Source organism: Natator depressus, chromosome 1 (assembly GCF_965152275.1).
Source record: "Natator depressus isolate rNatDep1 chromosome 1, rNatDep2.hap1, whole genome shotgun sequence".
Classification (NCBI taxonomy): Eukaryota; Metazoa; Chordata; order Testudines; family Cheloniidae; genus Natator; species Natator depressus.
Window position 1 is genome coordinate 235,126,234 of NC_134234.1, and position 14,547 is coordinate 235,140,780.

The window sequence follows — 14,547 nt, forward strand, 5'->3', positions numbered from 1 at the left end:
CCCCCAAAACATTAACAATAATCATGATGATCGTTTTCCTATTGCCATAAATGTGAACTAATGTGTGTCTTCATAGTACAAAAAGCATCAGAGTGATGATCGTGGACAATTTAGGTTCTTATTAGGAATATTATCTGCTGGTTTTTAAATGAAGAGTTTTAGTGGGGGGTGTAATATTTTTGGATCCACTTTGTTGTTGTTGTTGTGGGTCTGTCATCTCTAAGCCTCCAATCTGGGGGGGGTTAGGCTTTTCCTGTGCTTTGGGCAAGCTGCAGGCCAGAGTGCTGATACTCATAAGCATAGGTGCTGGAACTAGGGGTGTTGAGGGTGCTGCAGCATCCCTGGGCTTGAAGTGGTTTCCATTATATACAGGGTTTACGGTTTGGTTCAATGGCTCTCAGCACCCCCACTATAAAAATTGTTCCAGCACCTCTGCTCATAAGTAGAAAGTCTTATGAGAAGAGTCAGGGATCCTTGATCCATGCCTTAGAGTAAGAACACATGGATTGCCATACCTGGTGGGCACATGGTCCATCTAGTCAAAGCAGTGGCCAGTACCAAGATATTTCGAAGAATTCCATATATTGTAATCTCACAACACAATGGGGCACAATCCTGATCATAGTCTATGGGTACTATTGTAATATAAATATTTAATAATAATGGACAACAACAAAATAACCTACCCATAGAGTATGTTTCTTCCTCACCACCTGACATTTGTGACTATCTTAAGGATGATTATTTGTACCTCTTTTTTATTTTGTTTTATAAATTCTAATTTGTAGATGTGCATATTATCCATACAAATTTCTAATCCCACTAAACTCTTGAACGATATCTTGTGGCAATGAGTTCTGCTGCTTATGTATTTCATATTAAAGGAATCACATCAATGTTATTTTATTTCCTTTCAATTTCCTTGCATTCTTGTATTATGTTAAGGTGTGCTGGATTGACCTCCTGATACCATTCCTTATTTTGTATACCTTTATCATCACACTTCATTGTCTCCTCTTCCTCTTTTCAATCTCCATACCTCCAATAATTTTCACTGCCCATCTCAGGCCCCCTTATATTTCCTCTGTCTCATCTTTAAACACCAAATTTCAGGTGAGGGTGTGTCACAACTGTAGTGAAGCACCCCCTCTTGGTCACTCACCAGACTGGTTTGAGGGGATCCAGCCACTGACACCATGTGTGTTTTAAGCTACTGGAGACTGAACACAGTCCAGGCATTGCTGCTCTGTTGGAGTCGCTGAGCTCCTTCTCGGGGTGCAGACCCTGTGTCTAGTATCCCCACCTGAGAATTGTGATTACATGGTTCCCTGCCCAGCCACTAGAACCAGAGCTGACTCCTCAGGCTCCACCCATAGCCCCGATAGCGTAAACACATCCTCTCCCAAAACTCCATCCTCAAAGGGTCATGTGGTGGGTGTAATGCTTAACACACAGAGACAGACTTTGCATGAGAGTCTAAGCCACCATTGCTCTTTTCTTAACAGATAAAGCACAGAGAGTACTGATCACATAAGAAAAAATACATCCTGAATGGTCCTTAGGGGACTTTCTGAGTTCAAGTACACAGGGTTTCCTCCGCTTCATGCCATCAGGTTGCTGCAGCAGCTTTTCTCTGCTTGAGTTGGTGAAAATGGCCAAAGACACCAAAGAGATCAGCTCCTATCCTTTTTATAACCTTCCAGTCCCTTTGTCAGGTGACTCCCACTCCCAGATCAGCCTCCTCAGGTGATCCTAGACCCCTGCCAGGTGACCTCTCCCCTGACAAATGAGTTCTCCTGGGTGGGAGCCAGTCTGTTTTCTAGGATGGTTGTATTTGAATAGAGGAACATCCCCAGTTAACAACCCTCTATAGTCAGCCCTGTAGTAGTCTCTGTTGGAATTTCAGTACGATATGGAGGTAAAAAGACAAAAGAGAAAGCAGCTTGCCCCACATTCAAAATGGAGTTTGCATCTTGGTGAAGATACACACAGAGTTCATAATCTCACAGAATTCATAAATTGTACAGATGTGCTCTGTGCCAACAAAGCCATTATACTTCTCTCCCTTTTCCTGTGCTTGCCTCCTGTGTATGAAATATCATTCCTGAGCTGACTCACTAAACCCACTGTTCCCATTCAAGTAAGACCCATTTCTACTACTATCCCTACATGAAATGAGTTGAGATCAATATTTTCTTTAAACACACACACGTACGCATTGAGCTAACAAAACATGCCAACTATCTCTCGGCTTATATATTAGATCCCTTTCCCCACTCTCTGTTTTTGTCCCTTTTAATTGTAAACTCTTTCGGGCAGGGTCTGCGTCTTTAGGGCAGACTTTAGCATATTTGGAGTGCTCTTGGAACATAACTAATAGCAATATACCACTCTTCATATGTGCTAACATTTTAATTGTTCAGGTACTGCTGTGCACTGGGAAGAGGTTCCCATTAAGCTGTTAACAGGTCTTTTTCCTAAGTGAATATAGTTAATTTAAAACCCAGCAATGTTGATGAGTGGATTAAATTATTTCTTTAAATTTGCATTAGTTAACACTGAATTTCATCTGCCATTGTGCTGCCTGCTTGCTTAGCTTTGTCAGGTCTGTCTGAAGTTCCTCAGTCTTCCTTAGCTTTAACTAACCTAAATAATTTTGTGTCATCTGCAAATGCAGGTTGACTGTTCAACCTCTTCTGCAGGTCGTTAATGAATAGACTAAGCCACATCCTGTGGATCCTTGGTGCAATCTGGTGTTAAGTTTTTTCAGTGCTAAGAGGCATTAAGAATAGGTACAATGTTTGCTATGCTCAGGTAGCCAATTTCCATGTCAAGGCATTCATTATTATTAGTATTATTTTTTGGCACTCACTTCATTCCTAAATTCTTTGGCTTTATACAGTCTAGTCCTGGTTGATCTTTAATATGTCAGTTTATTCCAACATCTTCTCTTTAACACTCAAATACATCTTTATTACTTGAGAAGACTACAGTAGGTCTCTCCACAATATCCTCTGTGCCAAAAAGTGATGTGAAGAAACAATTTAACTCATCTGCAATATCCTTATTCTCCTTAACTGTTCCCTTTATTTTCTGGTAGTCCATCAGACCTCCATCAGGGTTCTACCCAGTGTGTCACTGGGCCCTGACTCAGTTTCCCCTTCTTCCCCAGGTTAACAACTTAGACTTCATCCTGCAAGTGTTTTCTCAGTAGCTCTCCCCTTTTGGAAGTCTGGTTTATTAACATAAAAGTCAAAACACCCACAAAATCTTTCCTAGTTGGCTCATACCCTGAGTGCAGGCTTGCCTCCAGCAGACTCCTGCTTTCTGCATGTCTGTTTCCCAGGCTCTCTTCTTACGAACTCTGGAGAGTCACTTAACCTAGTCCTCCTCACTGGCCCTTTCCTGGCTGTTCTTCCTGCTCTTTAATGGAGCGTGCACAGCCCGGTCGGCTCTCCCTGGAGTCTCTGTTGTGACTTAACGTGGGCTGCCATCATATCTCCCAGCAGGCCTGGTTCTTAGACACATGCTCTCCATCACATGACCCTTTTATGGGGGAGGGAGGATAAGCCTGACACAGGGTCCCAGCCCTCTTAGGGACCAGCTCATCCAGGGACAAGACCCAGCAATTCTGCTGCTTGGCCATATATTCTTGTTAGGTGCTTTTATATCTTCACTATTCTCTCTTCAAGGGCCTGATTCAAAGCTTATTGAAGACATAGAAAGACTCCCTTAGATTCAATATATTTTAGATCAGGCCCTAAATTCACGCTTAGATAGGAGAACTACCATTTATTTTACTTATTTGTTTTTATTGACTTCACTTAAGCTAGATCTCCATAGTTTGAAGGATAAGTTTGATTCAAACTATCTTTTACCTTGCCATTTCTCCTTTCATTTTCCTTCCTGCTTTTGCTACTTTTTATTTTTTGAGAGGTATGGATGTTTCCTGTATGTCTCTTATGGTATGCCTAAGTAATCTCCATTCTGGGTCTGAAGATTTTAATTTTATTTTTTTCACCTTTGACCATTGGGTTGCTGTGACTAGCTTCCTCTATTTTTTTAAAAAATTCATCTTTCTGAAGTTTCATATCAGAGAGCTAATTCTTGGTACCTTTCCTCCCCTAAGAATTCTATGGTGGTCACTATGATGTAGTCACTTACATGGTTCAGATGCTGCCCTTTGCTCCCCACAACCATTTTCAACCTCTTCTCCCAAGTAGAAGAATCCTTTTCCTTCTCTCAGCAATAGCCTCAAACCCATCAGCTGATCCAGGGTAGCTTCTAGAGAACAAATATTGTCATCATGGAAAACAGAGAACAAATTAAAATAAATAACTGACGAAGATTGATGTTGCAGATTAATGTTCCCTCAAACTCTGACAAGTGTGCAGAAAGAGAGTGTGTGGTAGCTGAAGTTTAAATAGAAAATCTTACATCCTGGGTTCATCCATGTCCCCTGTGCTTGACCCCCCTGGGCTAAACTTGCCGATCTCACTCAGCATTCAGCTCTTATACATCCCAGAGCATGTCTTCCTCCTTTCCCTCTTTCGTCTCATTTTCTAGCAGCCTGACCCAATAGGCTCCAGCCCATTCATCACCTCCTAGATAATTCCTCTCCACCTTGCTGGACCAATTTGGGCTATGGTCTAAAACTCCCATCTGACCACCACCACTGAGGAACATTAAACCTTGTCTTCTCTCCTTTTATTCTTTCTTGGAAATACGCCTTATCTTAACAACTGGGCTTTAATTTGTCTGGCCAAACTTTCATTCCAGTCCCAGTCCCAGTCTAGAAACACTTTCATCTGGCATCCTGTAAAAATATAGAAGGCCTACACTACCTGACAAAATTGTTTTATTCTTTAGCAGACATAATTTTATGTGGATGATAATATTAGATTTGTATATGTTTAACTCTAGCATTAGATTCCTACAAGACCTGAATGGTGAGGTTATTCATCAACTATTTTAGAATACAGTTTAATACCTGTAAAAGCGGCAAAGAGTCCTGTGGCACCTTCTAGACTAACAGATATATTGGAGCATAAGCTTTCATGGGTGAATACCCACTTCGTCGGATGCATCCCACGAAAAGCTTATGCTCCCACGAAAGCTTATGCTCCAATAGGTCTGTTAGTCTATAAGGTGCCACAGGACTCTTAGCCGCTTTTACAGATCTAGACTAACACGGCTACCCCTCTGATAGTTTAATACCTGTGGATAGAAATCCCATGCTTGAATAAAAAGACTAGAAGTAGGAATGTACTACCTGACCAGGATGGTGATGGTGAGTGTGAAATGCTCAGGGGCGATTACAAAACCAGAAAACCCAATAATAATAATGGGGGATTTCAACTATCCCAGTATTTACTGAGTACATGGCACGTCAGGATGGGATGCAGAGATCAAATTTCTGGACACCGTTAATGACTGCTTCTTGGATCAGCTCGTCCTGGTTAATCTGAAATTAAAAGGAACAATCACAAGAATGAAATGCCTGCAAGCTGCATGAAAACTATTTTAAAACACCATAATAGAGGCTCAAACTAAATGTATACCCCAAATTAAATAAACCAGTAAGAGGACCAAAAAAAAAACCACAATGGCTAAACAATTAGAGTACAAGAGTCTTTTAGATGCAGAAGGACGTCCTTTAAAAATTGGAAGTCAAATCTTACTGAGGAAAGTGAAAAAAAGCAGACATTCTGTCAAGTCAAGTGTAAAAGTATAATTAGGCAGGCCAAAAAAGAATTTGAAGAGCAACTAGCAAAAGGACATGAACAGTAACGGCAAAAATATTTAAGTACATCACAAACAGGAGGCCTGCAAAACAATCAGTGTAGCAACTGGATAATTGAGGTGCTAAAAGAGCACTCAAGGAAGACAAGACCGTTGTGGAGGAGAAGCTAAATGAATTCTTGGCATCAGTCTTCATTGCACAGGATGTGAGGGAGATTCCCACACCTGAGTCATCCTTTTAAAGTGACAAATCTGAGGAACTATCCCAGATTGAAGTGTCAATAGTAGAGGAGGTTTTTGAACAAATTGATAAATTAAATAATAGTAAATCAGCAGGACCAGATGGTATTCATGCAAGAGTTTTGAAGGAACTCAAATATGAAATTGCAGAACTACTAACTGTGGTATGTAACCTATCATTTAAATCAGCCTCTGTACCAGATGTCTGGTAGCTAATGTAATGCTGAGTTTTTAAAAAAAGTCTCCAGAGGTGATCCTGGTAATTACAGGTCAGTAAGTCTAGCTTCAATACCAGGCAATTTTTACTATACTAAAGAGCAGAATTATTAGATATACAGATGAACACAATTTGTTGGGGAAGAGTTAACACAGCATTTGTAAAGGGAAGTCATGCCTCTCCACACCGTTAGAATTCTTCTAGGTTTTCAACAAGCACGTGGACAAGAGTGATCCAGCTGATCTAATATACTTGGACTTTCAGAAAAGCTTTGACAAGGTCTCACACCAAAGGCTCTTAAGCAAAGTAGGCAGTCTTAAGGGAAGGTTCTCTTGTGGATCAGTAACTGGATAAAAGATAAGGGGGAAAGGGTACGAATCAGTTTCCACAGTGGAGAGAAGTAAATAGCAGGGTCCCCCAAGGAACTGTACTGGGACAGTGCTGTTCAGCATGTTCATAAATGATCTGAAAAGGGGGTAAACAATGAGGTGGCAAAGTTTGCAGATGAGACAAAATTACTCGAGATAGTTAAGTCCAAAGCAAAGCAGTGGCAAAAAAAAGTTACAAACGGATCATGATTCATCATGGATAGTTCTCTGAAAACAATGTGCAGAAGCAGGCCAAAAAAAAAAAAAAAAAAGAAACAGAAAAGAACATTGGGAACCATTTGGAGAGGGATAGAGAATAACACAGAAAATATCATAATGCCACTATATAAATCCATGGTATACCTATACCTTGAATACTGTGAGCAGTTCTGATTTCCTCATCTCAAAAAAAGATATATTAGAATTGGAAAAAGTACAGAGAAGGGCAACAAGAATGATTACAGGTATGGAACAACTTCCATGTGAGGAGAGATTAAAAAGACCGGGACTGTTCAGCTTTAGAAAAAGAGGAGACTATGATAGAGGTTTATAAAATAATTAATGGTGTGGAGAAAGTGAATAAGGAAGTGTTATTTGCCCCTTCACGTAATGAAGAATCAGTGGTCACCCAGTGAAATTTACAGACAGCAGATTTAGAACAAACATAAGGAAGTACTTCCTCACACAGTGCATAGTCAACCTGAGGAACTTGTTGCCAGGGAATGTTGTGAAGGCCAAAAGCATAACCGGTTTCAAAAAAAGAAATGGATAAATTGATGGAGACTAGGTCTGTCAACTGCTATCAGCCAAGATGGTCACGGATCCAACCCTATGCTCTGGGTGACCCTAAACCTCTGATTGCCAGAAGCTGGGACTGGATGACAGGATGGATCACTCAATAATTGCCATGTTCTCTTCATTCCCTCTGAAGCATCTGGCATGGGCCACTGGTGGAATATAGGATACTTGGCTAGATGGACCACTGGTCTGACCCTGTATGGCCATTTTTGTGTTTTTATGAATTTAAGATTTTTCATACCAAACTTTTAATAATCTTTGAAAAGCATAGCAAAAAGAGGTGTGCTTTATTGGGCTGCAGTGAGTGATGTGATATATATATATTGTACCAATTCTTATCAAGGAAAGCATGTAATGCCAGTCACAAATTAGACATTAGCCCTTGATTAGACATTTAGGTCTTTTGACAGGACCCTAAAATTAGCAAACCGTAGGTATATATTAATGAACTATGAGGTAAAATAAAAACTATTCTATTGAAATGTGTGCATAAGCATTAATCAGAGGTACGTTGACAGATCAATTAACGTTTACAAAAATTGGGAGGGAGGAGAATAGGGGACTAACTGTAATTGGGTGCAAGAAAAAGTTTAAGGGTGTTTTGTATCTTAATGGAGAGATTGTCTGGCTGCCGATCCTAGGAAAAATCTATTAAATGCTTCCACGTTCTGTTTCGTACTTTGCGCCACAACAACAGAGGAGGCACTTTGAACAGAGCCATCTTGGTTCCAAGCCATTTTTCTTACCTTCTCCTAAGAAGTCCCCACTGCCTTGTCATGAATCCTGTATTGACTGCTACAGTACAGATGGCAGGTAATTGTGAGATCCCTTTAGCTCTCAGCTCTGGAAAATGAAGTGGCTGTTTCTTGGAATGCAAGTTTTATACTTCTTGTGATGATCCAGGCATGTCATCTGTTTCCAAACAAGGTGGTAACAGAGGTCATTTTATGATATAAATGGCCTTCATTTTACCATTTTAAAATATGACAGGCGTTTTAGGATGGAGGTTAATTATATTGGTCATTCCACTAATATCACAGACATGTCAAAAGTATTATCGTCAATTTATGGCCAGTAAGTCCAATCTGTCATGTTAGTTCTGCCTAAAGTATATTTTCCTGCCCACCTTTGCATGCTTATTAGATGAAATGTACACAGATTCTAGGAAAGAAATGTTGCACAGCACCAGCCACTACCATCTGCCAGACATAGCCAGAGATGAAGTAAACGCCTTACCTCATTTTGCAGACACCAATTAAAGGAGAAACCCTTTGCTTTACCAGCAGTCCGTTTCCACCCTTTCTCCTTCCCCTCTTTTCCAAAGGGAGATGTGAATGCTTTCTGTTGAGTCTCTAATTTATGAAAGTGGAAATAATGTAATCCCATCTAGGAATGAATGAATCTCCAAAATTCAGATTTGGGGCTTCAGATGCTTAGCTGATCTAGCTAACCCATAGGTCTGAAAATTTAATGAGATTTTGGCACTTTGTTCCAGTCCAGTTTCAACTAGAAGATACCAAACCTATTTTTGAGGGTCAAATAAGATCAGAAGTTTGGGAACATGGTGCGGGGGGGGGGAGGGAGATAAGAGATTTTACCTTATCTCCACCGATTAGTCTTTTCATATCCTACTAGTGTATTAGTACAAAGTGTCATTGAATGTGAGTTGAGCTTCCATTTGGTGATACTCTGTTGTCACCCAAATACAGTTCACAGATATAACATTGAAGGGAAAATTCAAGACTAGCCCTTGCCCCTGCAAACATGATTTAGTCACTGAGGTTCCACAGCATGTAAGTCAGCACAGAATTTGGGCCTTAGTATTTAAAATTACTGAATGTTCTTCAAGAGTATAAATATGAAATCGTAAAAAAACTATATGATTTACCATGGTACACATAGGCCCAGATTTTCAAAAGGTATGTAGGCACCTAACTAAGGTCAAGGAGATAACATTGCAAAAGCAAAATGTGATGGGAACAAATCTGCAGTTTGTGTAAGTGTCCCTGCTCCTTTCTAGAATAGGACAGTGCACTCCCTGCAGATTATAAGGTTGGCGGGTAAGGTAGGTCTTTAGGGCTGAAAGATTAAATAAAATAGTGACACAGGATTTTGTCATCTTGGAAGGAAAGAAGCAAACATTTAAAGAAAAAAGAATCAAAAGCTTTGCAGCTTAAGTTAGTTTTGCTTCATGATGTATTTTAAACATTTTAATCAAGTTATCCCTGGGTTTGTTTTCTCCTTTCATAACTGTTTGATTCTGGAAATAATCCTTCTGTTACCCTGGGACCCCAGAGTAGTATTTGAATGATTGTATGGGTTTGAAATAGTGCATTCTGCTAGACAAGCAGATGTAATCATGTCTCCCTCTAGTGGCTGGCCCGCAAAGAGTGACAGCCTGCTGCTTACTCATATTCTTCAAATAGTAGGAGCTTGCATTTTCTGTACCGAGTTCCTGCGACCTGTCCCCGTCAACATCAATTGTCATATATTCGTCACACTCGGATATTGTTTTCAGTGTCTTCTTTATTTTATCATCCAGTGCAAATACTCATGCAATAGAAAATATAAATTAATAATTTTGTATTTAAAGTCAAACATGCTTTTTTTCTGGAAAATGAACGTGTATGTGAAAAGGCAACCTATGTATGACTTCTGTATCTAATCTGGGGAGCTGCAGTCACATCCATCCACTTTTCAGGCAAAAAGATAGACTAGGGTTCAGTTTGATTTTGGGAATATTTGAAGAATCAAGAGTAACCTGAAGAGAACTAGTTCATTTCAATAAAACTCCTTTTCAATATATCGACTCAGAATATTTTTTCTGGTGCTTATAGCCCATATAGTGGGTTTGGGGGAAACCTGTAAATTGTATAAAATAGGCTTGACCATAAATAACTTAAAGATTTCAGGATCATTCCATAATCTGTATTTTCAATCATCATCCGCAGCGGGCAGTAATCCTAGAGGAAAAAAATCCACAAATAGGCAAACCAATTTTCCTTTAAGAGCAAAGCTAATTCTTTTCAATCCACGTTTTTATTGCACTGTTTTCCCTCTATCTGTTTAGCTAGCATAAGGATAAATTTCCAAAGCTACCCAGTTGGAAAATAAATGGGTTCACTGTTTGTCTAGCATTCCAGTCTTTACAAATGTAAATCAGTCCAACTGCTACTCATTTAAACCGCCAACTTCACAAAACATTAAAGGGCTGCTTTCAATACACAATTTAATCTGTGACAATTCACCAAGATTTCTGCTTGAACATCATTAGAAATTGACTATCTGATAAAGAGAGACCACTAGCAAAGGTCATGAGGGTCACTTTCTGTAATTATACAAAGTTTTACTGGGTCAACTACAGCAGGCACCACTATTTGAAGGTTAAATTGTTACAATTAAATACATATACAGCTATTCCCATAGCTACTCTGTTGTTAAATGTACCGTAAACAACACAAGCATTCATTTCTGACCCTAATTGTGTCCAAGATGTCCCCATTTGGAAATTATACAGGAAAGAACATTATAATCTGTTACACATGAAACAATACTTTATATAGTAAGATGCATAATTAGCTGATGGAAACTGGTTTCATTTATCCACATCAATGCAAAGGGGTTCATTTGGGTTACTCTCTTTAGTTTAATTGGAATGCTGTAAGCAAGGACTCCTGATATGTTTTATAGCTGGAGAGTTTGCCGTAAACAAAGGAATATAATCCTGCTGCAAAATCGGTCATTAATGAAACTTTTTTCTGTATACTAGGCCCCTCCTTGTTGTTCACTAGATGTGCTAAAAAGCACTTCTTTGTTTTTATAAGTAGCCTGATAATCATGCACGCATCTCTTAGATTGAAATTACTTAAGTTTGAAACTAGATAGTTGAGTAAACATGCTTTCTACTTCTCTGAGACAATAAAATACAAAATACTATTTTCTTGGCAACCAAGTTGTGAGACATTTACTAGAAAACTGGGATATGTAGACTGATGTATCACAAAGTGGGAAGAAATTACAGCTATTTAGTAATTAAACGTACAGTTGAGTCCTACAGGTAAACCTATTTATGTGTGTGTCTACATATGCTTACGTGTGTGTGTGTGTATACACACAAACATATATAGATGTAATTATATATACACACACATTAAAATGTTTTGATTCAAAGGACATTTGAATTTAGTGGCTATTGGCAAGAACGTTCAGCTGGAATATAGTATGATAATTTACTATTTGTGTAATACATAACCGTGTGTTAAGCATTCAACAGCATATGATGATATCATCCTTTCTCTGATTTGTGTAAAGAATGAGATTAACTTTGCATTCAGCTCGTGGTCTTGGATATTATCCTGTTTTATCTGTGCAGGTGTGACCTGATCTAAGGCTCTCATAGACTTCAGTGGGCTTTCAGTCAAGCCCTTGGTTGAGGGACCAAAAAACACTCTTATGCACCAAATTTTGTTGAAAGCAAAGAATATATTTAGCACAAATCCAAAGCTGGGCTTTCATGCACTGTTTTGCAGAATGTTGCACTAGACACAATAAATGTTTGCCGCATCGGCCGTACAACAAAATTACTAACACTTACAGTACAACTTTTTAGATTTAAGAGCACATTGTTCCATTGTAAAACTACCTTTTCTTTTCTTTGTTGTTGTATTTTCAGATTTTGTGTTGGAGACAAATTTTTCCTAAAGAACAACATGATTCTGTGCCAGACAGACTATGAGGAGGGTTTAATGAAAGAAGGTTACGCACCCCAGGTTCGCTGATCTGCCGCCACGTCGTTAAGAATATAAAGCACTATGTTCTTTTATCTTTTTTGCTCAACATGTATATAAGAAATGACACAGGATCCTACTGAATAGCGTAGATATAGAGAGACAGGATGGTCGTGTGGAATAAAAGGTGGACTGCATATGTATGTAGTGAAAATTGCTCCAGTTCAGAGTTGAATGTTTATTAAAAAAGGTAAACTGTACATACTGCTGGATTTTTATTTTATTTTATTTTGGGGGGCTTGCTATTGTTTTTTTTTTCCCTTTTTGTGTCATTTGGCATGAGATGTTTATTTTGGACTATTGTACATAATGTATTGTAATATTTGAAGCACAAATGTAATACAGTTTTATTGTGTTACCATTTGTGTTCCTGTTTGCTTCTTTGTATTGTTGCATTTAGTACAATCACTGTCTAAACTTATTGTATATTTATGCTTTCTGTATCTACCAGCTATTTTAAATTAGCTGTAACTTTCTAGTAAAAAAGAATTAAAGAGCAAATCCCAACCATTATGCTACAGTTAAGAGCTTAAAATACTACTTACATTACAACTATTTAAAAGAAAATAATTCTAGCAGCAACCACTGCAAACAATGCTACGGTTAAACGTCTATCAGCACTTGTGTTATAAGCCTCTATTTTTCAGGGGTTAAACCTCAGCTGTTTAATTGTATAGATCTCCTCCAAGAGCACTTTTATTTTATTACAAATTTTTGAAAAACATGCCTGGCTGGTTTGGGACATATTACAGAAGGTACAAAAGTGAATGATTTTGGGTGCTGCTTTTGTGCTGCTAGCTGTTCAAAATAAGTTTTGTTTTATTTTTAAATTAGCTGGAAATTAGGCCCTAATGCAAACCAGTGCCTTTGGGTATCTTGTAACATATATATATTCTGAAGTTGTTTAATTTGGAAAAGTGACTTCTGCTCTTGTGCAGAGATTTTTTGTAAGATCAAATTTCTTAGGCTTTGAGGTTTGTTTTTTGAGGGGTTATTTTGTGGTGTTTTGGTTTTTTGCATCAAGACTTAACCCTAACTTTTCATGGAGAGTTGTGTGGCTGTGTCCTAAGTGACTTGTTCCAAAATGATGAGGTTAGAAGGCATCAAGAACAGCTTCAGTTATAGGGTCTGTATACATTAGGGAAAAGACCCTTTTGGCTGACAGTAGGAAAGTGACTTGTTGCTGACAACTACCCTTGGTGGCGGTTGAAGAAGACAATTTAAACACTGACGTAGATGGGACAATACTTTTAAATATCATTACAGAAAACAAGAAATATCACATTCCTCCACGTACCAATTGTACTGTTTCCGATTGTGTCAAAAAATTCTGTCCTGCCTACGCTGGCAATTAAATAATCTTCAACACCTGGTAAGAGTGGTGGGGCCCCTTTCCTGGCAATCACGGTCAGGAGCAAGTCCATCTCCTAATGTAGATGGAGCTACATTTTAAAGCCAAGAGACTGATGCCTCAGCAGCAGGCCCCTAAGTATTCATATTCCTGGCAGAGCTTAATGACCAGTTAGGCTGAGGTGAGAACTATGAAGGGATAACATGTAACAAATGGGCTAAATGCACAGTCAATCCTTTCCTCTTTGGCACATTTAAAGCTCACCAGGAAAATAGCCTGTGTTTAAATGACTGTCTCATATGAGGCCATGAAATTTGGGTTTTCTTTCCACTAAGAATCTTTTACACAAGGTACATCAAAGATCTTTGTGTTCCCTCTGTTGGTTTGATTTATGGTTGCAATGCTGTCCTGAGCTCCTCTATCTCTTTCTGCGGTCCCCATGGTGGAGGGGAGGAGATTCCTTAGTATCTATTGTGTGAGTTCTGAGTAGACTACACAATGGATTGATTTGGAGATGGATTTTTAATCCTGATATCTGAATTTCCAAATTTGTCCTAAGAGAGATTTAGCTTTATAATAATGTGGCTTTTTGGTATGGATATGAACCCAGATTAAAACTAAGGGCTAGTCACAAAACTTAACTTTCACTGATCTAGAACATGGAGGAAATGAATGGTCACTAATATCATAGTTCATTCTAGTCAGAGGAAACAGTCCCGTTCAAAGTTTCTCAAAATTTTCAGAGTACAGACCACATCTTAATTGAGAGATTGTGGCGTGGGATCACAAATCTCCCATTTGTGATCCCAATCTACCTCTTCCACTCCCATTCACAATTACATAATACCTCTGTAGTGACTACAGCACTTGCTTACATAGAAGGGTCATATTAGGAAGGTATTTACATATTTGCTTCAGTAGTAATAAGTCTTTTTGCCTTTTTAGAAAAACATAAATCACAGTCTCCTGTTGTTCCTTCTTCCACGTCCCCACTCCAACCTGTTTTGTTACTTTCAAGCTAGAAACAAGAATGACTTGCTAGCT

General features: G+C 38.8%; 1 protein-coding gene across 3 annotated transcripts in view; it reads left to right on the top strand.

Moving 5' to 3' along the window:
- Positions 1-14,311, top strand: part of LMO3 (LIM domain only 3) — a 78,829-nt gene extending 64,518 nt beyond the window's left edge. For all 3 annotated transcript variants that reach the window (XR_012636170.1, XR_012636169.1, XM_074938235.1), the window contains one exon: positions 12,038-14,311. Coding sequence is in view for 1 of the 3 variants with exons in the window: in XM_074938235.1 (XP_074794336.1) it covers positions 12,038-12,143 (106 nt within the window). In the remaining 2 variants the exon portion in view is untranslated. The remainder of the gene's footprint in view (positions 1-12,037) is intronic.
- The last annotated feature ends 236 nt before the right edge of the window (positions 14,312-14,547 follow it).